Raw genomic sequence first — 27235 nt, 5'->3', positions numbered from 1 at the left:
ACCGTTAGTTTTTGATTTAAAAAAAATTAAAACTTGATTTTAAAAAAATTCTTCAAATCGCCTTGCGTCAACTGACATTACTTTTTTTGTAGACGAACTTTTATAGATTGAATAGAAACTCTAAATGCGCTAGTATCTTGGCTTTCTATACACGAATTTTCAAAAGTATTTTTTTACTTAAGTTTTTATTTTTATTTATAGTTGTATAAAGGCTGTTTCAGTTGCAGCTCGTGAAAGACTTTTTTGTTGAGTTTAACTTGCGGACTAAAAAAAATTATTTTTGAAAATATTTTTTATTGTACAGTTGATTAATGTAACATTATAATATTTTAGGAAACTTAAGCCAAAAAGTGAACTAACTTAAAATGAAAATAAAAAAGATTGTAATTAAAAAAACAGCGACTTTAAAAACAAAATTAATACTGATATCGATGCATCCACAGACTGTAAAAAACTGTGCACAGTATACCATTTTAAAAAATCTATGTGTCCACTAAATTATTTAAGATGTAAATATTTTAAAAACAGCTGTTACTGGGGTTTTATTCTTTCTATAGACAATAAGTATGCTAAAACGTATTAAAACTAAAAAAATAAAGGTTAAACTTAAAGTTAAGTATAAAGGTGTTTAAATCAGTTGCGTGTCTAGACGTTTTTCAGTGGGGTAGCACAATTTTTTTTTTCTATAATGTAACTGGCCACTTAGGTACGCACTGCTGGTCGGGTACGCATTTTTTAGCAAAAAACGCTGTGTTAAACATTAATAAACAAGCTAAAAGTTACTAATACAAAAGTATTATAGTTTAAAATAAGTTTTACTGTAGGAAACTTAAATAATTTAAAACTAAAGAAGCCATAAAAAAGTTATTAAGTTACATATTGTTTAAGTATCAAATTCAATACTTAAACAAACATACTACAGTTTATTAAATTTAGTAAATCTTTTAGTTAAGAACTATTATTACAAATTAAATAAAACTGACAAAATAAAATAATAAAAAATTATTTAAAGTTTTAAGAAATTTCTATCTATGATATCCTTCCCATTTTTATTAAGTAACTTGAATTTTAACTTTCTTAACATTTGAATATCTGTTGCTTACAAAGTTGTTTTTTCTTTAATCAATTTAATTTTTAAAATTTGAAATTTCACTTGAAAGAAGTAATGGTTAAACTTGTTCAATAGCATATAAATATATTTTGTTGGTTATCAAATGTGTAGCTTGATGGTGTAAGAGTCTTTATGATGGCTTTAAAACTCTCTAAGTTATACATTTTAAATTTAAACCCAGTGATCGACACATATACAAAAAATAAGACTGAAGTAACAATGTTAAAACATCCTCAAATGATAGTTATATGTTTTGCCTGATGGTGAAGGGGCCCAATGTTGGTTTTTAAAACTTTCTAAGTTGAACATTGCAAGACCCAAACCCAGTGGTTGGTACATATACAAAAAAAGTATATATGCAAAAAGTAAGAATTACAAATTTAAACAGTACTGTTTTAATTTGTTAATATTATATACTTCAGTGAACTTCTTTTGCTAGGATCTTTATTAGGAAACTATTAACTTTAAATTTTGAATATTTATGCAAAAAATTTAAAGTTAAATAAAATTTTAAAGAAAATATCGAAATTTCAATATTAGATTATCGTGGTCAAGTTTTTAAAATGGCATGGTCAGCTTTTAGTGAGCGATTAGAATCAAAGTTTGAAAAATTATTGTAAATGTATTGACTTTGCAACATTCAACTCAATTTCAATTGCTATGTAGTTTAAAATGATACAGCTTGCTTCACAATATACAATAAACTAAGTGTAATTAAACTTTGGTAATTACATTGAACATTTTTTAAGTTAAATTGTACTTACTAGTTTATAATCAATGCATAATAATAGTTAATTTACATTGTAAATAATTTTATTATAGAAATCTCAAACAACTTAGCAAAAAGTTTTCCTAAACAAAAGAAAAATTTTTAATTGAAATTTATTTTAAATTACTTGAGGAGATACCCAAGCTAAAAGCGAAACTTTCTTACTGTAATCCATCAATGTAAAAAAGTCAACAATCATTAATTAAAAACTTAGCAAATAAGCACAACCAAATCTATAAATAACGTTATTAGAGAATAGCCAAAGCTTCTTTTTTTTCAGGGGTCGCCTAGGAAACCAGTCATTACACGCCCCTGGGTTAATTTTTTTTTTTAAACCAAACAAATTTTTAAGCAGTACTAAATTGATTCATGTACATTACTATTTGACAATACAATACTACATACATGCTACTTTTTCACTAAGATTAAAAAATTAGACGAGGATAATAATATTTTTTTTTCATATAATTTTGATAAATTCTATACACTGTAAATAAGCTCGAATTTTTTTTGACTTGTTTTCTAGTTTTAAAGTATAAAACTTATTTAATTTTTTTCAAAGTGATTAGATTAGAAATGTAAGTAAAATTTAATTTTATTTCTATGACTCCATGCTTAGTTAACAAAAACGAGTCAAAATTACTTTTAACATTAACACTTGCTTTGGCACTTTAATATATTAAAATGGTGTAATTGTAAAACTACAAACATAATAGATTTTTATAAAATGCAGCAATAGTTATTTTTTGGCTTATTGTTTTAAATAATTGCAATACATTTTCTCTATTAATTGTAAGTTAACAATTTGTTTTTTCAAGTTAAGTAATAAAATATAAATCGTTGTTTAACTAAAATTTCCAATAAGTTTGTCGAATAAAAAATCTGTGGTAACTCTTCAAATTTTAATAAACTTCATTGAACTTTTATCTTTAAAAAAATGTTTTAAGGAAAGAAATTAACTCAAGATTATGATAGTTTAACTAAAACATCCGACGTTAATGGGGATTTTTTTGAAGATATAAGTGAAGACGATGACTTTATTCCACCTGTGACATTGTACCGGGATGAATTAAAAGTTTGTTAGATAGTAACTACAAGTATTTAGTAATAAGTATTCATTATATAGCATTATATTTATTTTAACTTTACATAGTTAGTTACATACAAAAAATAATTGTTGTACACTAGGTCTAATAAAAATTTATTCTAAAACTCTAAAAAATATGCTTACTTTATATGACGAACAGCTAAGGGAAACGAATCCACTTACTAAATCAAAGGCTCAGCGAAAGGTGGCGCTACAACATTCAAACCATCCAAACTTTTCGAGCAGGTTTCACAAAGTAATTAAAACACGTACAAAAAACAATATGGAGAATATTGAACTGAGTCAATGTAGTAAAATATTTACACCTTCATCAACGTCATCAAGCAGACAAACATCACAAAGAAAAAGTTCAACGGTCCATAAGCTTTTATTCAGTATATTTTAAAAACACTAACATAGTTTAAAAATATAAAACACTCTAAAATTGTCTTTCAAAAATTGTTGACCAGACTTTATTATACTGCATCTCATTTTTTACAAAAATTACATATATTTATACTAATCAATATTTCAGAAAAAGAAGCAAAAACTCGCAAAAGATTTGTCAGACTTGATAGTTTATCACAAGAGTGTTAAATTTAAGCTTCCAGGTGACAGTCTTAAACCTGGATTTAATATGAAAAACTTTTCTGAAATTTCATCAATTTCTGAAACAAAAGCAATGAAGTAATTTGTTCATAATACTTATATTTATTTTTAATTTAAACGTTTTACATTTATACTTAAAACAAAAACCACAAACCTACTTAGCTTTTCTATGATACAAAGGATCGGCAAACTGCGGACCATACAAGGTTAAAGTGCGACACGGAAGAACATTTCTATTATAAGTTTGATGCACCCGAGAAAGGTAAAACTAAAGCTCGCGAAAAGTAAGCTGCCCGCGAGGATGTAATATTATGAAACTTTCACTAGATACTCTTGAGTTTAAAATTAAGAGTAAACCGTAACTACAACTGCAGCCTGCAACGATTTTATTAAAAAGTTTTTGTCCGCAATCAAATTCCTGCCGACCCTGAACTATATACCACACAGTTGTTACATTTAAATCCTCTGTTGTTAAAAAAAAACATAATTTTTTTTTCATGGAATTCTCAATCTACATTTTAATTAAACTTCTATGGTTTAGCTTTCATATTTTAATGTTTTTTTAGATAAGTCTCACTTTTAGTTCAGCTTTCTTATGAATTTATTAATACATTTATTTAAAAAAATGGTATTGGTACATAAATTTCAGAAAACTATTTGTTTTAAAATGTGGTTAAGTAAAGTGTTTAAAGTTTATCAAAATAATAACTTTAGTTTAACCCTCGAATTTTTGTTCAAAATCTTATTTAAATAGTTGTAGGACTGCTAAATAGCAATTTGCCGACCTGTCAGGATCTTACTTTAAAAAAAAAAGATCTGAATCTTGAACCAATTGATGTGTTATGGCATTTAGTAAAGTTAATTACAAAAAAAAACAAACATCTATATTTTAAAAATTAGTTACAAAAACTTATAATACTAAATCTCTAAAAAGGCACAAGTCAAAATTTTCAAAGCTCAATTAAATAACTGCAAATTAGAAAAAAAAAACTAATAAAGTAATCGTCCTCCTTTACTACTTAATTACTAATAATTTTTCGCCCATGACTAGTTATTACCCCCAGATATCCAAAAGTGTCCCAAAAGGGGTAATATCACACACTTTGAGAATCATATCTCTAAGTAAACCATTAACACAAACAAGTCTACAGTATTGCATAGTTTTAAAATAGTACTTGACCTATCTTGTAAAGGTTTACAAACAAGATATTTTCTCGTTGCTTTACAAGTTATAAAACTTTTTTTTTAAACTTCAAAGGTAAACAATTTTTAAATTTGCACTTTATTATGAAATTTTTCTTTGACACTGCCAAAAAATATGTTTTTATATATATATATATATTTATTTATTTATTTATTTAATTATATAAAAACTATAATTCAAACAGCTGTTTCACACATTGAAATGTAAAATTTCATGTGATCGTCAGTAAGTTACAGTTTATTATAATAGTGAACAGAAATTTCGATTTTAGAATTTTTTATAATAATTATGACGTAGTAATGGTAGAGTTTATTGTACGATTAGTTGAATTTGAAATACGCTGTGAATATTATTATATGCTTTTTAGGAAAGTTTAAAAAGGTTATTTTGGAAAAATGTTTTAAGCTATTAGAAAATTTTTTTAGGCTGTTGGGAAAAATGTTATAAAATGCTATAAAATACTCGTGTTTGCCGCTTCGATTTTATTTTGTTTTAATATTTAGTTGGTTTTAATTTTGTTAAAAAAGTATTTTTGATAATGGATGCATATGTTTTGTCTTTCGCTTTTCTTGTTTAGTGTTACGTTCTTATCTGATTTTTCGATTTCTATTTTTTCTAAGTTACAAAGTTTGCAGCCGAATTTAGTATTGAATTTTAATTTTGTCCTGTTTAATATTTCCCATTTAATTTTGTAGTCTGTATTGTTATCTTTTAAGTTCCATATGTAATTCGCTAGTTCTGTTGTGTGTCTTTTGTTAATATTGTTGAATGATGATTTGTGGTTTCTGTATCTTTGTTTAAAGGTATTTCCTGTCGACCCTATATACTGCTTTGTTGTTTTATTTGATGTTACTGTTGCTTTATAAATTATATTTGACACTAGGCATTCGTTATTTAAAGGGCAAGGTTCTTTACGGCAATTACAAAGTTTATCTTTTATGGTGCTTTTATCGTCTATATTGCTTTTGTTTAATATTTTGTTGTTGTGAGCTATTATTTTACTTCTGAAATTATTTGTGCAACTGTAAGATATTTTGATTGTGTTTCGGTTGAATATTTTATGGAATGGGTGGTTTTCGTCAAATGATGTAGTAATCAGGTTTAAGAATTGTTTGCCTATTTTTGAACTTATATTTAGACTGAATGGTGGAACAACTGAACGCAACAACAAAGAAATCAGAATACATAGTTTTAATGTACCAAAAAGTTTACCAACTGATAGAAAGAATGAGATGGAAAGCGTTCTTCTTCCAACAAGACCGAGAAAGAGGAGCAGCAAAACAAACCAAAAGAACCTTCCCTACAAGAAGATCAGCACCACAAGATAAACGGTTAGTTGAATTTGAAAATGCGCTGTACAAAATTATAAGTAACATTAAATTTAAAAAACATTATAATAAATTCCAAACTGAATTAAAAAACGATTTAAAGAAAATAGAATCATCAAATAAACTATTCGTGTTTGCTGACAAATCAAATAATCTATATAAAGTAGACAAATGTATTTACGAAAAAATATTAAACGAAAAAATATGTGCCGAATATAAAATATCAAACAAAAACACAGTAAATAAAATAAATGATGAGACCTATAACCTAATAAAAACACACAACGTAGAAGGCAAGATACCAAAACTAGAAGAAAAACAAGCATTTATTACAATTAAAGACCACAAAGAATACTTTCCGAATAAAATTAAATACAGACATAAACCCAAGTAAATCACCTTTCACCAAATACTCAAAAAACTTAATAGATAAAATTAATTGTATAATACGAAAACAATCTAAATTAAACCAATGGAAAAATACAGACGAAGTTATCACCTGGTTCAAAAATTCTAAATTTAACAAAAACTACAGATTCATAAAATTCGATATCACCAAATTTTACCCTAGTATAACCAAAAATAATTTAATTAAAGCATTAGAATTCGCTGAAAAATTTTACCCAATAACAGACAAAGAAATGAATTTAATTATACACTCTTGTAAAGCAATTTTAACTCATAAAAGCCAAACCTGGGAAAAAACAAATTCAGACCAACTATTTAATGTAAGTATGGGATCATTTAACGGGGCAGAAATCTGCGATTTAATAGGGTTATTTTTACTAAATGAAATCAAAAAAAGTAAGATTTTTATAGATAATGAATTCGGATTATATAGAGATGACGGGCTAGGGATAATAAGAAGCAAATCACCGAGATCAGCTGAAAACACCGCTAAATATTTATTTAAATTATTCAAACGAAACGGCTTTAAAATAACAATAGAATCCGGATTATTCCAAACAGACTTCTTAGATGTATCCTTCAACATATCAAACTCAAGTTACCAACCATACAACAAACCAAACTCACCAATTTTATACGTAAACTACAACTCCAACCACCCCCGACAAATACTAAAACAACTACCCGAAACAATAAACAGAAGACTTATAAAACTATCTAATAACGAAGAATCCTTCAACAATGTAAAAAATGAATACCAAAAAGCATTAAATTCGGCCAATTATAAAAACACCTTAAAATACGATAAGACCACTTTACCAGAAAGAAATAAAAAACAAAGAAAAAGAGACATAATATATTTCAACCCACCATTCAGTCTAAATATAAGTTCAAAAATAGGCAAACAATTCTTAAACCTGATTACTACATCATTTGACGAAAACCACCCATTCCATAAAATATTCAACCGAAACACAATCAAAATATCTTACAGTTGCACAAATAATTTCAGAAGTAAAATAATAGCTCACAACAACAAAATATTAAACAAAAGCAATATAGACGATAAAAGCACCATAAAAGATAAACTTTGTAATTGCCGTAAAGAACCTTGCCCTTTAAATAACGAATGCCTAGTGTCAAATATAATTTATAAAGCAACAGTAACATCAAATAAAACAACAAAGCAGTATATAGGGTCGACAGGAAATACCTTTAAACAAAGATACAGAAACCACAAATCATCATTCAACAATATTAACAAAAGACACACAACAGAACTAGCGAATTACATATGGAACTTAAAAGATAACAATACAGACTACAAAATTAAATGGGAAATATTAAACAGGACAAAATTAAAATTCAATACTAAATTCGGCTGCAAACTTTGTAACTTAGAAAAAATAGAAATCGAAAAATCAGATAAGAACGTAACACTAAACAAGAAAAGCGAAAGACAAAACATATGCATCCATTATCAAAAATACTTTTTTAACAAAATTAAAACCAACTAAATATTAAAACAAAATAAAATCGAAGCGGCAAACACGAGTATTTTATAGCATTTTATAACATTTTTCCCAACAGCCTAAAAAAATTTTCTAATAGCTTAAAACATTTTTCCAAAATAACCTTTTTAAACTTTCCTAAAAAGCATATAATAATATTCACAGCGTATTTCAAATTCAACTAATCGTACAATAAACTCTACCATTACTACGTCATAATTATTATAAAAAATTCTAAAATCGAAATTTCTGTTCACTATTATAATAAACTGTAACTTACTGACGATCACATGAAATTTTACATTTCAATGTGTGAAACAGCTGTTTGAATTATAGTTTTTATATAATTAAATAAATAAATATTAAGCTCCAATTTGATTTGTCGAGCACTATCGATCAGAACTTTGTATAAAACCTTTAATATATATATATATATAATTTATTGAAATGGCGATTTTAAAAATTCTGGTACATATGTTTCATAAAGCTTTAATCATCAGCCAGTTAAATTCAACATAAAAAGCACTGTACTATACAAAGATACAAAAGTTATGCAAAAAACAAAAAACAGTATGACGTAATATTGTACATTACAAATATTCAGTACAAAAATCGATCTACCATCTAACTAATCAAACAACTAAAATTAACGAAAACAACAGTTAATTGACTATAAAATGCTTCAAAATTTGTTGTATTTTAAGAGAAGCTTTTTCATATGTCGACAAGACGATATAAATTCGCTCCTCTTATTTAAACAACCTTCCTTTTTTAACGCATACATAACGGCTGTTGATTCTTTTAAGCACATCCTACAAACAGGGTTGTTACCATCTGCTATTGTCTGTGCTCTTTTTATTACCTCCCAAGTTAATTTAAAATCAATGTTTTTGCGCTTAAGGCCGCAAACATACTTCGAAAGCTCAGTTTCATTTTTGTATACACCACCTTTAAAGGATTTTTTATGGTTAGCATTCCGAAATCTGAATTGAGTGGAGCATAAGCCGATGTAGAACTTCTTTTCAAGGTCAGAGTTAACTGTTGCCTATAAATAATGTTCTCTGACCGGCAATTGCCCCCCTTCAAATTATATTTACAGCCACCAGCGCAATTACACTGATTTTTGATTAAATTACTTTTGTTTAAAATCCTCTGATTATGTGACTTAATTAATTTCTCCAAATTCGCCATACATGAATAACTGATTCGCATATTGTGTTTGTTAAATATCTTTGATAATGGGTTATTTTTGTTGAAATGTTATATGTATAAAATAAGGTTAATGTTCAAACTTAAACACTATTTGTTATTTGTTAGATGATAGATCGATTTTTGTACTGAATATTTGTAATGTACAATATTACGTCATACTGTTTTTTGTTTTTTTGCATAACTTTTGTATCTTTGTTTAGTACAGTGCTTTTTATTTTGAATTTAACTGGCTGATGATGAAAGCTTTATGAAAAGTTAAAGCTTTATGAAACATATGTACCAGAATTTTTAAAATCGCCATTACAATAAATTATATATATATATATATATCTAACTGTCATAAAATTTGAAATATCATAAAATGATGGAAGCTAAATGTGTTATATATATATATAACACATTTAGCTTCCTAAATTTTATGACATTTCAACTACTTTTTATGCTTCTCTTTTGTATTCTTAAAAACTTAAATTAATTTCTTTTTTTTTTAAAGTTTATTGAAAACAATAAAAAGTTAACACCTAAAAACTTTGGTCAAAAGACCTGGTGTATAGAAAGACTTGGTCTTTAACTATTAAATTACTATATAATTTAGTTTTAAAATTAAATCAACAGATCTTAGTATAGTTTATTCAATGCTTTATCAAAAATTGATTAAACTGTAAATCAAGAAACCAGAATTTAATTATTTCATTATATTTTATTAGTTGATAAAACCTGACAACAGGTAATAAACAAACATCAAAATTAAAAGTATAGTTTATCATTAGTTAATGCAAAAATTTCGAATCAACCGGTTTGAACCTGATGGTAATTAGAAAATTACGGATCTGGCTGGATCTTGATTCGAAAAATAAAGTTTTGGATCCTAATTTTTGATCTTGTGAACTAATACTGTTAAAATATGATGTATATTCATTTAAAAATACATAATTTCAAACATTAACAATATTATATAAAATTAAAAAAAGGCTTTTAGTATCAGATAATACACTCATTTCTTAAGCTTTTGATACGTAGTAAAAGCATATAAATATAGAATAATTAGGAAAGTTTAAATATGTATTTATAAAACAAAATATTGAAGTAAAAGTTTTTAAAGAAAACTTTAAAATCATGACAACAAAATAAGTTTGTTGGAATATAACAACACCACCTTTCAAAGAACTAATTTTATAAAAATAAAGTTATCTACAAACTGTATATACTAAATCAACTTTTCAAAAGTTGAGTATTTACATGCAGAGGAAGTTTTGAAATATCAAACAAGTACGTTGAAAAAATAAATATAAAGCAATTACAAATATAAAGATAATACACAGTAAATATGGCATGATATATTAAAAAATAAATTAAAATAACCAGATAAAGAATAACAATTAAAAAAAAATTAAAATAATAAAAGTATGAAAAAAAACTTAAAAAAAAAATTATTGATTCATTCAAAAAATACTTGTAATTATTTCGTTTTTTTTGGGTCTATTTGAAATTTTTATTTTTTTGAATTCTACTTAAACTCTTAAAAATTTATACTAAGATCTCGGCAAATTTTGCGATCACTTAGTAGCTATTCTAATTAATCAGTTCCAAAACTTTAGGTCGCTCCAAAGCTATTCAAGTCGCGCTTGCAAACTTCTTTGTTACGTAGCCTTAGGCAACCAACGTTACCTTTGTCAACGACCAATTCTTTATAGAGGAAATCCTAAGGTTTGCGCTATTGATTTATACTCAAAGCATGACCAAAAAAGCAGGGAGGGTTTACCTAGGAGGGTTGACAGTGTACGCTGTACAGTATACGTAGTAGTGAAACTGGTACGTAGAAAAGAAAACCCAAAATTTATTTAATGTATGGAACATAGCCTTGCTATACTCTGTTTTTAATCATAAGGGAATCAGAAGCATTATCATAATATCGCACAGTTGCTTTTTCGTTGGTGTAAAATACTTTAAAATGTAAAAGAGGCTTACATGACAACCAATTTTAAACAATATCGCAAAAGCATGTTTTTCTGTTTACTGTATCGGAAGCTTTAGTAATGTGAATGAACGCAATAAATTAAACATATTGTGTTGTTAAATTTATCCTGTAGCTAACGCACAGCTTAATTATTTAAAAATTGAAGCGTCAGTATCTAAATCATCGTAAATACCCTAGAAATTTTCTTTCAGTTAATTTTTTAACAAGGAATTGATTACTGTCAGCAAGATGGAAAACCCCATTTTATCTATTACAATCTTACCTAGTACCTAGTTCTTGTACACGGTGATGTTTTAGTATCACGTGTGTCTGTAGTACCTTACCTTGTCCCTAAAATTCAAATAAAATTTCACGTATGAGAATTAGTAGGTATGAACTACATTGGAAGAGTAAGTCCGCTGGTTATACATCACTGTCTGGTGCTTTTTAAGAAAGCATCTTAGATATAGCTTTACTTAGTTCTTTATTAATTGGTTTTCTGTATAGATCATACACCGCTAACTTTCCTTATAGTTAAATGCACCATCAGTAGCAATACTGTGGTTAGAATAAAGAACATAAAATTGTAGGACCCATCAACCAAGTTTCTCTTCTTTGCTATTGGAGACTTTCACGGTAGAAGATTGCAGACATGAGGTAAAGCATTTTTGTAAACAAATTTTTCTAACACCCTTGATAAGTCATCATCTTAGGTTATTAGTGAAATGGGAATGAGATATAATACTTATTTACACAGCTAAGATAAAATTTATTCTAAATAAACACTACAATTAGCTAGATTTAAACTATAAACCATATATTTTTTTAATTTAAACATTATTGAACGATAAGATAGCTAATAAATTAAATCTAAACTTATATTTTAGACAATGTAATCCCTACATTTTGTAATCTAAAATAAACCGACTTACGCATTAACAACACAGTTAACTACTACACCAATGCTAGTTCCTTGTAATAGAAAGCTTTGTTGTTTATTTTTACAACAACTTGTCAGAAAAACTTCAAAGTATTTTTTCTTTCTTCTACTATTTTTAATTATTTCTGTAGCTTTTAAATTTGTAAGATACAAATCGCTGCGGCAAAGCTCTTCATTAAATAGCATTTCAAGGTAAAGCGGTGTAAAGTTCAAAAGGGGGATTAATTAGTAAAGGGGCGGTATGTAAAAAACAGGGGCATTTTTTTTTAATTTCTGCCAAGGGATGTTAATAAATTCAAATTTGAAAAACCTGGTATACACTTACGAGGTTTACATTATTAGCTTGAAAACCAATAATGGTAATACGTTTGTTGCTTTAAGTCCTAATTTTTAAAGAATGTAGAAGTGTTTGCTGATAGCATAGCCTCGTTACCTACGTTATTTAAGAAGTCTACAATGTGTAAAAAACCTTTATAGAGCCTTAAACAACAAATTATGTCTCCTGAAGATCTGCAATAGTAACTTTTAGATGATCAAGTTATATGTTGTTAGTTATGATAGTTTTACGATATCATTGGTTTTATATATAGACTCAGTATTCATAGAAATTGTCATAGTACGAATGCTCCAACTTTTCAATTAAACAGTTAATTTCTTTTACTTTTATGTTTTTGAGGAACTCAAACTTCAGTTTAATTTTTACATAAACACCCAATCACGAAGGCAAACTGTGGCGAACGCCTTATCGGCAAAGAACTGCTTAGTTTAAGACACATGGTCGTTGGTAACGGAGTATAAAGATTCTATCTAGCGACAAAATTGATCCTTGGCACGCATCCTTTTGCCAAATTCTATTGTATTTATGAATGGTAATTATGAACTTCCGTGTTGACTTTTCACGAAGAAGCTTGCAAAATGGAGTGACTTCTCAAGAGAACACAACCAAGGCATAAAATCCAGTTGTTAGAATACTCTTTGTGGTAAAAATAACTCAACAGAGCAGCAAAGCTGATAAATTTGACATAAACTCGTCGTCTCAAGAACTGCTGGAATGACTGGTAGACCACAAACGTGTTTTATACAACAGCTTTAAGATTTTAGTTTTGCATCTCATAGAAGAATAGAGTTACTTATACAAATAAATCCCTCTAACCCAGTTTTTAATCTAGTCTACTTTGGGTTTTTATAAAAGCATTCATAAAGCAGTAGTTTTCGGCAAAGTTTTAAATACCTGGGTGCAAGGTTAGCTCCAAATAATATGAAAAGAATCACAAGACAGTAGTTAATTAAATGATATCTATTTATCAAAAAACTTTTAAACAAAATACAAACAAAAATAAAGAACAGTCTAAATAATTAAGAAAATTAGTCATAAAGTTTTAGATGCTTTAGCGGAAATAAAGTTCAGCTATCAACATTACCATGAGAAACAAATATGTACTAAGCAAACATTTTTAATAAGTTATTTACTTGTTATAAAATTTAGTTTTTATGTATTAATAGTTTTACACAATTTCTTTTTGATCTAAAACAAGCCTTTTGTTAATTTAGACTTGTTTTTGAGTTAATAAATATTAACTAGTCACTATAAACGAACAGTATGTCAAAGCAGAAAACATCATTATTGATTGAATACCACAAATACCAACTTGGAAGGACGTACCCAGCTGGTCATAGAACTGATTCAAGCAATTATGACCCACAACCACTTTTTAATGCAGGCTTTCAAATTGGTGTGTTATTTTTAATTGTATTTAGAAATGTTTATTACAAATTCTTGCAGTTTCTGAGTTTCACCGCTTAGCAGATTATCAAACTACGATTCTGTAAAAAAAAATTTTGAAATAACGGAAATGCAAAAATTGATGAAAACTTAATTAAATTCATGATTTTTTAATACAATGTACAGACTAAAAATAATTATAGTGTGAGTTAAAAAAAGTGTTTAAAAAATATTTGGACGATGTTTACAATCAGATCGTTATATTTAAGTCTAGAATAAAACTTCGGCGAATTCTAATGAACAACTATTATATAATATAACTAACATCCAATTTATTGGAAAGAATTTGCTGTCCGCGATCAGCTTCTTTCAGTTTTATCTTAGATTTTTGTGCTTTTACTTAGAAAAAATATTTTACAGAAATCTTTATTGCACTTTAGCGCCTAAAAAATTCTAACATTTCGGTTAAAGTTGTTTTTCCGACTGTTTCAGTTTTAGTTATTTATAGGCTTTTATTTTAAAGAATAATTCATACATGTTATGAAAATATATTTCAAAGATTTGTATAAATAAATAAAGAAAATAGGATGTTAAAAATACAATTGAAATTAAGAAATGTAAAATTTTGCATAAGTTTTTTAACAACTGACTTTAGTAGTAAGAAAAAAAAAGTATTTTTAACATTTAAATAAACAATTTTAAAGTTGAATTTTTCCTGAAAACTTTGGCTTTAAAAAAACTAGAAAAATTAAAAGAGATGTTTCAGTACTATATGGCTAACAATAAACATGACTACAGTTACAAATATTTATTACAGCTGAAGAATGGCAACTTGTTAGCCAATTTTTTGAGTTGCTTAAACCTTTTTACACAGTAATGCAACAGTGTAGTAAAAACAACGCATTGTGTCAAGCGTTGTATTTCCACATGTGAAAATACTGAAATCTTTTTAAATCCTAAAGCGAATAGACAACCAGGTCAAAGTGCTTCTACAAACTTAGCAAGGAAATATAGAAGATGTCTTTAAAAGAACGTTGTACACTACAAATAACAGATCATACGTAAACCTTCATGATAACAGCTTGTTGTTAGTCACACAAATGTTGATCCACGGTAATTTTTCCCTCATACTATATATAATTAAACATTTTTATATTACACTGGTGATATTATATTCTAAGTTTGTTCTCTATGGACAGTACATAAAACTTAAATTATTTAGTATCCCGATCCGGCCGGATCTTAACTTGTAAAAAACCGGATATAATAATAAAAGGACCGCTTTTAGCCGAGATCGGGTATGCGTAATTGTGCATAGAGAATAAAAAAATAAAAATTAAATAAAGAATTAATTTAAAGCACACAGTCATGCAATAAATAAAAACAAACAGATTAAAAAAAAAAAATCTTTCTGCTTCTCATTTCTTCATATTTTTTCGGTTTCATAAAGTATTCTTTTTCCCTTTCTCTCAGTCTTTTGTGTACAAAAGATCAACATTTGGCGCGGTAATTTGCAAAAAACTCTAACTCATCAATTCTTCTGTGCAAGCTTTTTAGGTCGCGCTTGCATACGTCCTTAAAATGTAATTTCGGTCGACCTCGGTTGCATTTACCAACGACCAACTCGCTATACAACAGAGACTTTGGAGTTCGCTCAGCACCCATCCTCAAAATATGACCGAGCCAGCGAAACCTGCGCTGACTGAGGGTAAAGTACATGGTGATTAGACTAGTACGTCTCAACACTTCCTCGTTGGTGATCTTTTTATGCCATGCAGTTTTAAGGATGCGATAATGGCATTATAGGTGAAATGTGTTAGTTTTCTGCTCTTGCACGCTAGACAACGTCCATGTTTCGTCGAGGAAGAACTACTCTTGCAAAAGGTTTACCAGCAATCGCAAGAAGATAAATTCCCCTGTAACTATAACAGTCCGATCTTGAACATTTTTTCTTATATAAGGTTATGATCTTAGCATCACGCATGTCTTGTAGCTTCATACCTTCCCTTCTACACTTGACTAAAATGTTATGTAGATGAGGTAATAAAAATGACTTACAATTGTGGAGCAAGTCCACTGGTATACCGTCACTACCTGGTGCTTTTCAAGGAGCCATCATACAATGGTTTTACTGAGTTCTTCAATAGTTAGTTCGCAGTTCAGGTCATCCAACATTGGTAAACTATCCATGCTTTTAAGTGTATCATCAGTAATAATATTAGAAATACAGTGTAGAAACAGTGTAGAATACAGAAGGGAAAAGTGGCAGGCGGTGGTTGTTCTGTGGAATTCAAAAATTCCTGCTACCGACGAATACGACCCCTGGCGCCCAAACTGTCGCCAAACAGGATTGGTCTTGTAACCAGTAACTGTCGTATTCCGTGTTTTGTATTGCGAAAAACCTGCGAAGCTGGAGTGAGCCTCTTCAAGCACAAATCCAAGGCATAAACATTAAGTTTCCAGCTGTTGTCCATGCAGTAGGATCTCACTCTTTACAATAAGAAGTCTGGGCGGAACAGCAAAGCTGATACAGCCAAAATTCATCCTTGTCGCTGGAGCTGCTGGAATGACACTGGATACAGAGTCTTAGTTTGAAAAAACCCGGTTCCAACCAGATCTTAATCAAAAAATAAAAAAATCGGATCCGACTGGATCTCAAGTTTATTTTTTTGGATCCGGTAGATCACTTGCCTATTTTGAAATACCACCCTATAACAATACTTTTTAATACAGGTACATGTAAAACTTATTCAACATAAAAAATTAGTTGTTTAATTTTATCATAAAAAATATTTTGTTAATAGAATCAAATAAAAGTTGTTAGTTATACTAGCATATCAAGTACAAGCAAAGCTAAATTAAGACTTTTTATGTATAGTAAAAATAGTTGAATTGTTTTGAAAAATGATAGTTAATAATTTGGTTCAAAAAGATTTTTGTTATTTAGAGACTAGGTATATACTCATACGATAAACATAAAAACTAGATAAGAAATTCTTAAATTTCTCTAGTCTTAAAAAAGTTAGTTTACATTCAGATGTAAACATACACAAAAGTACTTAAAAATTTAAAATATGGAAAAATACTATGTTTAAAATAGTCTAGTTGTTGAATTAACTAGTTTTTTAATCTTTTCATTTCGATAAATAAGAAATAAATTCTGTTTGATATTTTAAGGAAATCACTTTAAATTGTGTAGTGTAAGAACTAGTTTTTAACTTGGTGTATTTATTTCATTTTATATATTAAAAACTTTCAGTAAGTTTGATAGAAAAAGTTAAAAACTGTACGACAATGTTTTGAATAAAAAAATTAACATATTTTACAAGTTTTATTTTAAAACAGTTTTTAATAACTAAAGTGTAATAAACAATTTTTTAAAGTACTATTTTATTAATAAGCAAATCTTGTTTGAAATAAAAAAGTTTGAATGACATTTGATTAGTTAGAAAATATACAATAGACAAGTTTTCTTCAAGTTATTTTATTTCAAAATAGTAATCAGTAGAACTTCAAACAATAAAAATGTTACAGCAATTTCTAGAATAATAAATAAATACAATAATATGAAAGCATTTTGTTTTCTACTCAACTACTTTTTTTCTTTAGTTTCGATGAATTATCAGACTAAAGACGATAAAATGGAAACATATCTTGGAAAATTCAGGCCGAACGGTAACTGTGGATATATTTTAAAACCTCGTGAGCAGTGTTGCATGCCAAACTCAAAAGTTGATTTTTCGACCGACAATGATAAACTGCTTCGACTACAGATAATTAGCTGTCAGCATATATCAAGTATGTATTTTTTTTTAAACTATAAAATTATAAACATAATTTTTTGGATAATACAGTAATCTTCTCCGTAACTTCGCACTCGCAAAACTTAGCCAGCTGTACCATTTTGCACTTTATTAGAAATCTTGCTTTAAAATAATTCCAAGTTTCATCTTTACAATCTATGGTACAACTAATGACAATACGTTTTAGTCATACATTATTTTGTTCAGATAACTGAAAGTTTACAAGTCTGTTGGTAAAAGAATATATTTATAAAACAATTATTAACTTAATTAATGAGATTAATGCAAAACTCGTTTATAATGTTTATATGAAAATTTAAATAAATAGTAATGGAGACCTTAAGGCTTAGCTTAAGTTTACAAGCTATTTTGAAACACATAACAAAAAACTAATAGTGGAATGCTATTATACATTTGTTTGTTTTGAATTAAACCGATCACAGATATTGTTGCTTATTTTATACGCGGGCCTGGGAATTACTAACTATCACGCGCTATTATAACAATATCGTTGATAGTTACTTAAGCTTATGTTTAGAATAACTAGCTAAATAATAAAGTCAATTTATCAAACGTATATTAAACTTGTACTGTTATTATAATAGGTTATAAGTGTTGATTAAACCTAAGCTGCTGTTCATTAAGATAGGGTTATAAGCAATTAGATACTTAAACTGAGAATATTTATTCAAGTAGCAAGATTCTTAGAATGCTAAAACTACCTGCGTAATGAAGTCGAGCCTATAAAGTGTATTATCAATGAATAAAAGTGCGACAAAATACAACAAATTGCTTTAAAATAAAACAAAATCAACTACTTTGACTTAAAAAAATAGACAAGTAAATAAAAATAGTTAATAAAAAAAAACGTAAAAAGTAGCACAAAAGACAAACTTTGCAATTGCTTAAAAGAACCCTGAACTATAAACAACCAATGCTTTATTTATAATATAATCTAAAGAGCCATAGTAACATCCAATAAAGCAACTAACAAGAACGTGACGTCTACAGGAAACAGTTTTAAGAAAGAAATAGGAATAATAAATCTTTATTAAACACTATAAATATATAAACACTTTAAATATATATACATTATAGACGTACAATAGAACTGGCAAACTATATTTGGGATTTAAAAGATACAGTATATAAGATGAAATGGGAAACACTAAGCAATACAAAATAAAAATTCAATACAGAACTTCTTGGAAGACTTTGTAACCTATAAAAAATTTCAAAAGATAAAGCAGATAAGACTAAATTACTTTTCAAGAAAAGCAAAACACAAAATATACATATAAAAATACAAAATTTCTTTATAGCAAAAATAAACCTAATTATATTAAAATAAAAGTAAAGTTTTAACAGAAACAAATTAAAACGTTTCTCTAATACCTTATTTTTTCTTTTGTAATTTACAAAGTCTTTTATAGCAATTACTAACACTTTCTCAAAATACACAAGTTCCTAAATTAATAACGAAATAAAAAGTAACGTATACTCAAATTCAACTTACTGGGTCGGTCTTTTTATGGGTACTGTTTTATAGACACTATTTTAAGGGAAGAATTGCTTCAATTAAATCTGCCCATAACTTGATGTGACATCAATAAGATTATAGGTACTATTTAGGTGTTGCTGCAACTAAATGTCATTTTTGTACTTTTGGTTTGTAAAAAACCAACAAAAATTAGCAAGGCTTGTAAAATGTAGAACTCAAATTTTTGTTTATGCAATGTAAACAATACTGACAGAAACAAATGCTGGAGAAGTTTATAGCTAGAAAAATGTTTCTAAGCTTCATATTCATGTGATATCATTCTGACTATTATTTTTTTGTAATTTATTAGAAATCCCTCTCTTGTTATCTTATTATTAGTTATGTGGAGGTAATAAAGAACATTATGGGTTAAATATTTAAAATTCAACTAAATTTACCCTATTCTTCATACTAATTACCTAAAAATCTATAATACATAATATATTACATTATATATTATAAGTATTAATCAATTATAACAAAGTATAGAACTTAAATCAAAAGTTGTCATGATCAAAACTCAATACTAATTAATATATTTTTTATTAATAAATAATGCTTTTTTTATGACAATTTTAAATGAATAAATATACAATAAGTCTAGCTAGTTTTTTTTTTGTTTTTACAGAAATTTTTCATAGTAACTAACCCATGAGATACATATTAGGCCTAGCCATTACTTCTGTAAGTCTAAAAATATAAATTACATAAGTATACTTATAAATCAAACAATTGGATTATGTGTATTCAAGTTATATTTGTTAATAAATCTCAAATGCAAAAACTCTTTATAATATTTATGACAGGTTTTTCCACTATTTTAACTTCTTTGCACAATCTTATTTACGAAAATCTACCCTTAGTTAAGAAATTATGATGTCATAAAAAGTAAAAAAAAATATTTTTCAAAGCTGTGCAATTAAATCTTCCCAGTGCCCATAAAATAGTAGCCATAAAAAGTCCTACCGACTTACTGTACAAAAATCTTTAACATCATTACTACGTTACAATATTTATAAAATTTGTAAATTCTAAAGTTCTGTAAACATTTTAAATAAAGTAAAGTTTTCTGTTGTAATGAAAAAATTGTAAAACACTTTGGTTTGTTATATATTAAATATTTAGCTTGAATTTTATTTGTCGAAAACTGGTAAAACTTAAAAAAAAAAACTATAAATATAATGACTTTATCCATACTAGATTTTTTTGAAAAAAATTAAAAATCATTCTTAAACATACCTCATTATCAAATTTAAACAAATAATAAATTTTTATTGTTCCTGTAAACAGAGCATACACAACTCAAGTTAAAAAAGGAAAACGTACAGCTAGAAAACTTACAAAAGTTAATTCGCTCAGTGATGCATGTTGAAGTTTCAATAGTTGGAGATCCAATTGACACTACATCTAGAAACACTTCGTGTTTAGAACATCATTGTAAGTTTATAATGCGTGTAAAATTTATTATCATGACCACGAAATAAAAACAAATTTACTTATAGAAAATGTTAGTTTTAAAGTTAGATAATTAGGTTTAGTTGGATGCACGACTACTCAAATTCGGTCAACTCGAACTCCGACAATTCAAATTAAAAAAAAAAATAAAGGCAGAAATTCAAAAAGTAGTATATATTTCAAAGAAAAAGATACATATGTAGGTCTTTAAGTATCTCAAAGTCATTTATTTTCTCTTTTGCAAAATATCAGTAGTTTTTTTTAGATATGGCTTAAGTAAGATTTAACTTAAAGTTGTTTTTATTAATTTTTAAAAATCTCAAAAACCATCTAAAAGTTTTCAAAAAAAATGGTTTGTAGATATTAATAATACCTAGACATATTTCTAAAGTATATTACTTTCTGTGATATGGTTTCTTGATAATTTTTTTTTAGAATTTGAACTTTTAGATTTTGAATTGACCGAATTTGAGTAGTTCTGCAACCAACTAAACCTAACTATCTAACTTTAAAACTAAAATTTTCTAAAGTATTAAATTTTTTTTTTTCTTAGTTATCATAATAAAATTTGAATTTGAACTGTCCGAGCTTGAATTGTTATGTAACTGGTGTTTAGTTATATAGCACTCTAAAAAAATCATACTTGGAAAAAAAAATACTAAGTAGCGACCATTTTATAAATGATCGGTTGACGAGTTCACAGTTTGTAATCCTAAATGTTACTTTCTTTAAACTTACTATATTATTTACTATTGAAACTATAAAGTTTGACTATTCTAGTGCTTTAGTGTAAGCAAAGTAACTTATAATGGAAAAAAGAGGAAATTAACAATTGAAAACTAAGACTAATTACTATTGGTTGCTAACATTTTGTACAACTAATCTTATGAAAATCTTTTATTTAAGTAAAACTTAATTGCTAGCCTCATGCGTCAGTTGGAATGAAGATTTTTTGATATATATTTCAAAACCGGAACTAGCTTTAGTTAAATTTCAGTTGAAGGACTGTGATCATTCACACGAAAGGGTTGGACAAAATACAATACCATTTACAAGTATTACACAAGGTAAATAACATTAATTTTTTCTATCTTTTATTTGTCTGCAAGTTGTAAATCTAGTTTTCTTGTCAAATTACTATAAAATTTAAAAAAACGTTTTTCAGAGACAAATATCCTTTTAAAGTTTTTAAAAGACAGCAATAACTCTTAAAAACTTAAAATGTAATAATAAGAAAAAAACTACCAATTATTCCAAAATAAACAATTATATAACTAGTTTTAATATGGTTGTACGGACTTGTTTTTACAAAAATTAGTTAAGTACTTATTAAAGAATTAAGACAAAGTCAATTACTTACCTCCGAAGTACTTATTGAGTAATAAAAATTCATTTCATAGTTTTTTCATCTATAATTTTTTTACATAGAACACTTAACACACACATTGACACACAATATCATTCAAGAGTACTTTGGACCGAGCTTGTCAATATACTTTAGTAAAATAAGATAAAACTAGTCAATGTTTTCAACAAAATACTTAAGCATATAATATGACTAAATAGTTGTGTAAATTATGTTTACGCAATTTAATACTTAATTTTGAACTTATGTAAGAGTATAAAATCATACTGGCCATGACGTTAAACTGTTCTGGTGTATGACTCGATAACCGAAACATTTTTTGTACACCAGGTCCTAAGACCAAAGTTTTTGAGCGTATTTTTTTTCGTTCAATAAATAATATACTAAACCGAGATAACGACATTGAATAAAGAATCACAATAAGAAAACACTTTTTTTTATTTTAGAGGGAAACCATTGTTAAAAAATTGATTTAAATTAAAGATTTAATGTAAAGACTCGAAAAGTTTAATCTGATTGTAATGATCTGCAGCGGTTAGCGGTAGAAAACGGCCTTTTTTTTTTCTCTTCTCTCATTTTATTCCTTCTTATAAGTATTAAACTCGCTTATTTTTGACTTATTTGGTTTTGGCTTACTTGATTTTTTGCTAAGTTTGGTTTTACTTTGCGTTTGCCTTAACTTTGTTATTTTATCACGCGTGTTTTTTTGTTACCATCGTTACTAGCGTAATGATGTCGATTGTTTTTAACATTGGCTGTTAAGCCAAAGTATTTTACTTCGTTTTATTTTGCTAGTGCAGTTTATTGTATTTTTTCGCACATTTATTCAGAGTATATACATTAGACTCAATTCCAATTATACAAATAGTTTAAGTTATCTAACAACTTTATAAACCTACTTCAATAAACAATAGTTTGAGTCAACTATCAATTTTGTAAACCTACTTCAATAAACAGTATTTAGGTTTAATCAAGACTCATAACCTAGTAGAATAATAGTACAAGTTCAATATACACTTTATAAACTTTACTAATTAACGAGATCAGTTTAACACTAGCGTAGAACTATCTAGTTATATTAGCGCGTTATAGTCAGTAACCGCTAGGCCCGCTTTACATGCATAACCAAGCATACCCTCGGATTAGTTTATGACAGGGGCGTCGCGTGGGGTGTTGCACTGCCGCAATTGCACCACCTTAAAATTTTGTAAGAAAAAATTAAGTATCTATAACGTTTTAGTAATTTGTAAGAACAAAATCTCTTATAGGACTCCAATTTAGAAAACGACCATTTTGCTCACTTGACTGCCGCAAATGAACTCAAAAAAGCAAAAATTTTTCAAGAATTACTGCAAAATCAATACCTTGCGGAAAGTAAGCTAAGTTGAAAATTCCCTGAAACAGTAAAGGCTTAAGTATAATTCCACAAGCGATTGTAAACAAAATTTGAAAACAAAGCTAAGCAGAGACAACTCGAGCAAGGGCAACTCGAGCAGGGACAACTCGAGCAGAGACAACTCGAGCACGGACAACTCGAGCACGGACAACTCGAGCAGAGGCTATTCAAGCAGATGCAACTTAAGCACCGGCAACTCGAGCAGGGATAACTCGAGCAGGGACAACTTAAGCAGGGGCAATTAAAGCACTGGCAACTCGGTTTTTTTTTTCTGCACCACCTAAGAAAAATACCACGCGACGCGAGTGGTCTGTGATAAACAAACTTTACTAACAACAAAGAGTTAGCTATAACGATTATATAAATTAAGCTTTCAAAATATAAAACACAATAAAGTTTTCATTTTACATTAAAGTTGAAAAGTTTTCATCTTTTAAGTTGATTGGGCTATTTCACAACTATTTTCTTGTCTTAAAGTATACAATACAGCTCTTCTGCAAACACCTCTTGCTGGTAAAGGTTAAGTTAGAGAAAAGGATTATACTTTCTTATAATATGGTAAATCTGCTGATGAACATGGTGTTGGACTTGCTGTCGAGAACATACTTTTACAATATATGAAATTTGGACGTCGTGGTAATAATATTATAACTGTTTGCTTAAACAGAAAGAAAAGGACAGCAGTTCTTGTTAGGGTATACGCTATTATCCGACAAGGAAGAAATGATTTTTTAGATGAGAAATTAAATATTGCAGTAAGCAAACTACCCTAACATGAACAGCTTGTCTTTCTTGGTGATTTCAATGCGAGGGTTTAGTCTGATTATTACTCTAGGACTACCTGTCTAAGTAATTCTGGTTTAGTAAAAACTAAAAAAACGGCAACACTTTTTGGAGTTTTATCGTTAAAAAAATTATTGCATGACTAACTTATTCAAAACCAAACTTCAGCGAAAAATGTTCTAGAGACATCCTTGTTTAGTACCAGCTACACCATATTATAGTAAAACTGCATCATAGAAAAAGAGTAAAAGTGCGGAGGGAAGCATGTTTTTATATTAAAAAGAATGTAGCTAGTAGAAGGTATAACAAGCGCTACGAGAATAAAAAATAACGAAACTCACTTTATAAATTCCGAGGTTTGAATAAAAGAGCAAAATAAAAAAGGTCTTAGGTAAATTTGGAGGGTAATTCAAAAATTTGAGTAGATATTTTAAGTCTTATATAATGAGTAAAAACTGACACTACGATTGCACCCCGCGAATAATTTTAGTTTTGTAATTTAGCTCTGACAAACAAAAGCGTACCGAATCCTATTATATATGATGCCTTTTTATGTAATTGTTACAACAGTACAGATTGTAATAGCAATCACACGACAGACTGCTGTAAAAATTCCATTTTAAAACGTTCATGCACGAATCAAAAGATTTAGCTTACAAATTGTGATTAGATATTTAATAACTGCATGATAAGAATGATATTAAGAAAATTTTAGTTCTGATACAATCTGTCAGACGCATCTGCTTTTAAATCTTGGTCTCAAATCAAAAAATAAATTATACTAGAAACTTTTGTAAATAAAAAAACAACAAATACTGGTTTGAAGAAAATATCATTGTGTTGTTTCCTCTGATAAAAATTAAAAGACAGACTCATAATGAATATTGATGTGACCCAAGTAGACCCAATCTTAAGCACATTGGACCTTCAACTAACTTAGTAAAAAGAAATCTTATATATTAAAAAAAAAATTATATTTTACAATAAAACAAAATTGATGGCATTGAATTTTAAAAAAGCTGTACTTCGGCTTAAGTGTTTGCCAAACGTTATAACTGTAGTAAAAGTTGAAAAAATGTCGCATTGGTAGGGGTTAAGAATAGCTAATTGAAAGATATTTGGATAATAATTATTAAGTACTCGAAAATATTCTAACGTTTATTGTTTTGTGTATGTAGTACTTTGCTATATGGTAGAAAACATAATTTGTCGAGTGTGTAGAAAAAGTAAGTAAACACACTCCATCTATGGTGCCTCCGACGTTTTCTTAGAATTGAATAGTAACAAAAAATAACCTACGAGAAGGGTTAGACGTATTTACCACTATTTGTTTTATTCTCAGCTAGCACATACTTCGCTAGATTTGTCATGACTTAATAATGCACTACGAGGAAGTTCTAAAGCCTCTGATGTACAAGAAGTTGCTTGTAAGGATTCTAATTACAAACTTGCATCTAGAAATTTTCTAGTTTTTTTTAGTTTGATTTTTTTTTAAAGACCTGCAAAGAGTTTTAACTAAAAACATTTTTTTACATAGGTTTTAGTAAGAAACTTAATCTCTGAATTTGAGTCAACCGAAAGTGTTTTAGATATATATAAATGTTTTTTATTTATATAATTATTTCATTATTTAAAAAACAATAGTTTATACTACCGTTTTGTATATGAGATATAAAACCCTTATACTTCTCAGTAAGCTAAAGTTTATTACAATGTTAAACAGAATATGAGAATTTGAATTTTTTTATAATAATTATGACGTAGTAATACTAGATAGAATTTTTTGTATAGTAAGCCTAATTTAGAAAAAAACACGCTGAACTTGTTAATCTATGCATTTTGGAAAGTTTTAAACATGTTATATTAGAAAAATCTTTTAAACTATTCGTGTTTGCGGCTTAATTTTACTTTATTTCAATATTTAGTTAGCTTTAACTTTGCTAAAAAAGTATTTTTGGTAATGAATGCATACATTTTTTCTTTCGCTTTTCTTGTTTAGTGTTATGTTTATGTCTGATTTATCAATTTCTATTTTTTCTAAGTTACAAAGTTTGCAGCAGAATTTAGTATTGAATTTTGATTTTGTCCTGTTTAATATTTCTTATTTAGTTTTGTAGTCTGTATTGTTATCTTTTAGTTTCCAAATGTAGTTCACCAGCTCTGTTGTATGTCTTTTGTTAATATTGTTGAATGATGGTTTGCTGTTTTTGTAAATTTTGTTTGAAATTATTTCCCGTGGATCCTAAGTACTGTTTTGTTGTTTTATCCTATGTTATTGTTGCTCTATATATTACGTTTGAGACTAGATATTGATTTTTCAAAGGGCGATGTTCTTTACGGCAATTGCAAAATTTATCTTTTGTGGTGCTTTTATCGGCTTTATTGTTTTTGTTTAATATTTTGTTTTTGTGTGCTATTGTTTTACTTCTGAAATTAATTGTACAACTGTATGATATTTTAATTGTGTTGCGGTTGAGTATTTTTTTATATGGATGGTTTTCATCTAAGGATGTGGTAATTACATTAAAAAAACTTTGAGAACTTACATTTAGACTAAATGATGGGTTGAAAAATATTATATCGCTTTTTCTTTTATTTATTTTTGATAAAGTGGTCGTATCGTATTTTAAGTTATTTTTGTAACTGGCTGAAATTAATGCTTTTTGGTATTTACTTTTCACATTGTTAAAAGATTCTTCATTGTTAGATAGTTTTATTAGTATTCTGATTATTGGTTCGGGTGGTTGGTTTAGTATTTTTCGGGGGTGATTGGATTTTTTGTTTACGTATAAAAATAGTAAGTTTGGTTTGTTGTAGGGTTGGTAACTTGAGTTTAATATGTTAAAGGATACATCTAAAAAATCTGTTGGGAATAATCTGGATTTTATTGTTATTTAAAAGCAATTTTGTTTAAATAATTTAATAAATTATTTAGCAGTGTTTTCAGCTGATCTCGGTGATTCGTTCTTGTTATCCCTAGTCAGTCATCTCTGTATAATCCGAATTCATTGTCTATATATATATATATTTTTT

The 27235-nt window shown here is 27.7% G+C and overlaps 1 protein-coding gene across 1 annotated transcript in view; it reads left to right on the top strand.

Annotated features, from left to right (window-relative positions):
- The window catches only part of LOC145842914 (1-phosphatidylinositol 4,5-bisphosphate phosphodiesterase zeta-1-like), a 65485-nt gene that overhangs the window by 25708 nt on the left and 12542 nt on the right, over positions 1–27235 (top strand). The window contains exons 8-14 of the mRNA XM_082950389.1: positions 2828–2955; positions 3128–3343; positions 3503–3654; positions 13736–13869; positions 17469–17657; positions 20493–20639; positions 21581–21724. Coding sequence (XP_082806515.1) covers positions 2828–2955; positions 3128–3343; positions 3503–3654; positions 13736–13869; positions 17469–17657; positions 20493–20639; positions 21581–21724 — 1110 coding nt within the window. The remainder of the gene's footprint in view (positions 1–2827; positions 2956–3127; positions 3344–3502; positions 3655–13735; positions 13870–17468; positions 17658–20492; positions 20640–21580; positions 21725–27235) is intronic.

Source organism: Thalia democratica, chromosome 8 (assembly GCF_965202585.1).
Source record: "Thalia democratica chromosome 8, ktThaDemo2.hap1.1, whole genome shotgun sequence".
In the NCBI taxonomy this organism is placed as follows: Eukaryota; Metazoa; Chordata; class Thaliacea; order Salpida; family Salpidae; genus Thalia; species Thalia democratica.
This window is presented reverse-complemented; position numbering and strand designations above follow the sequence as displayed.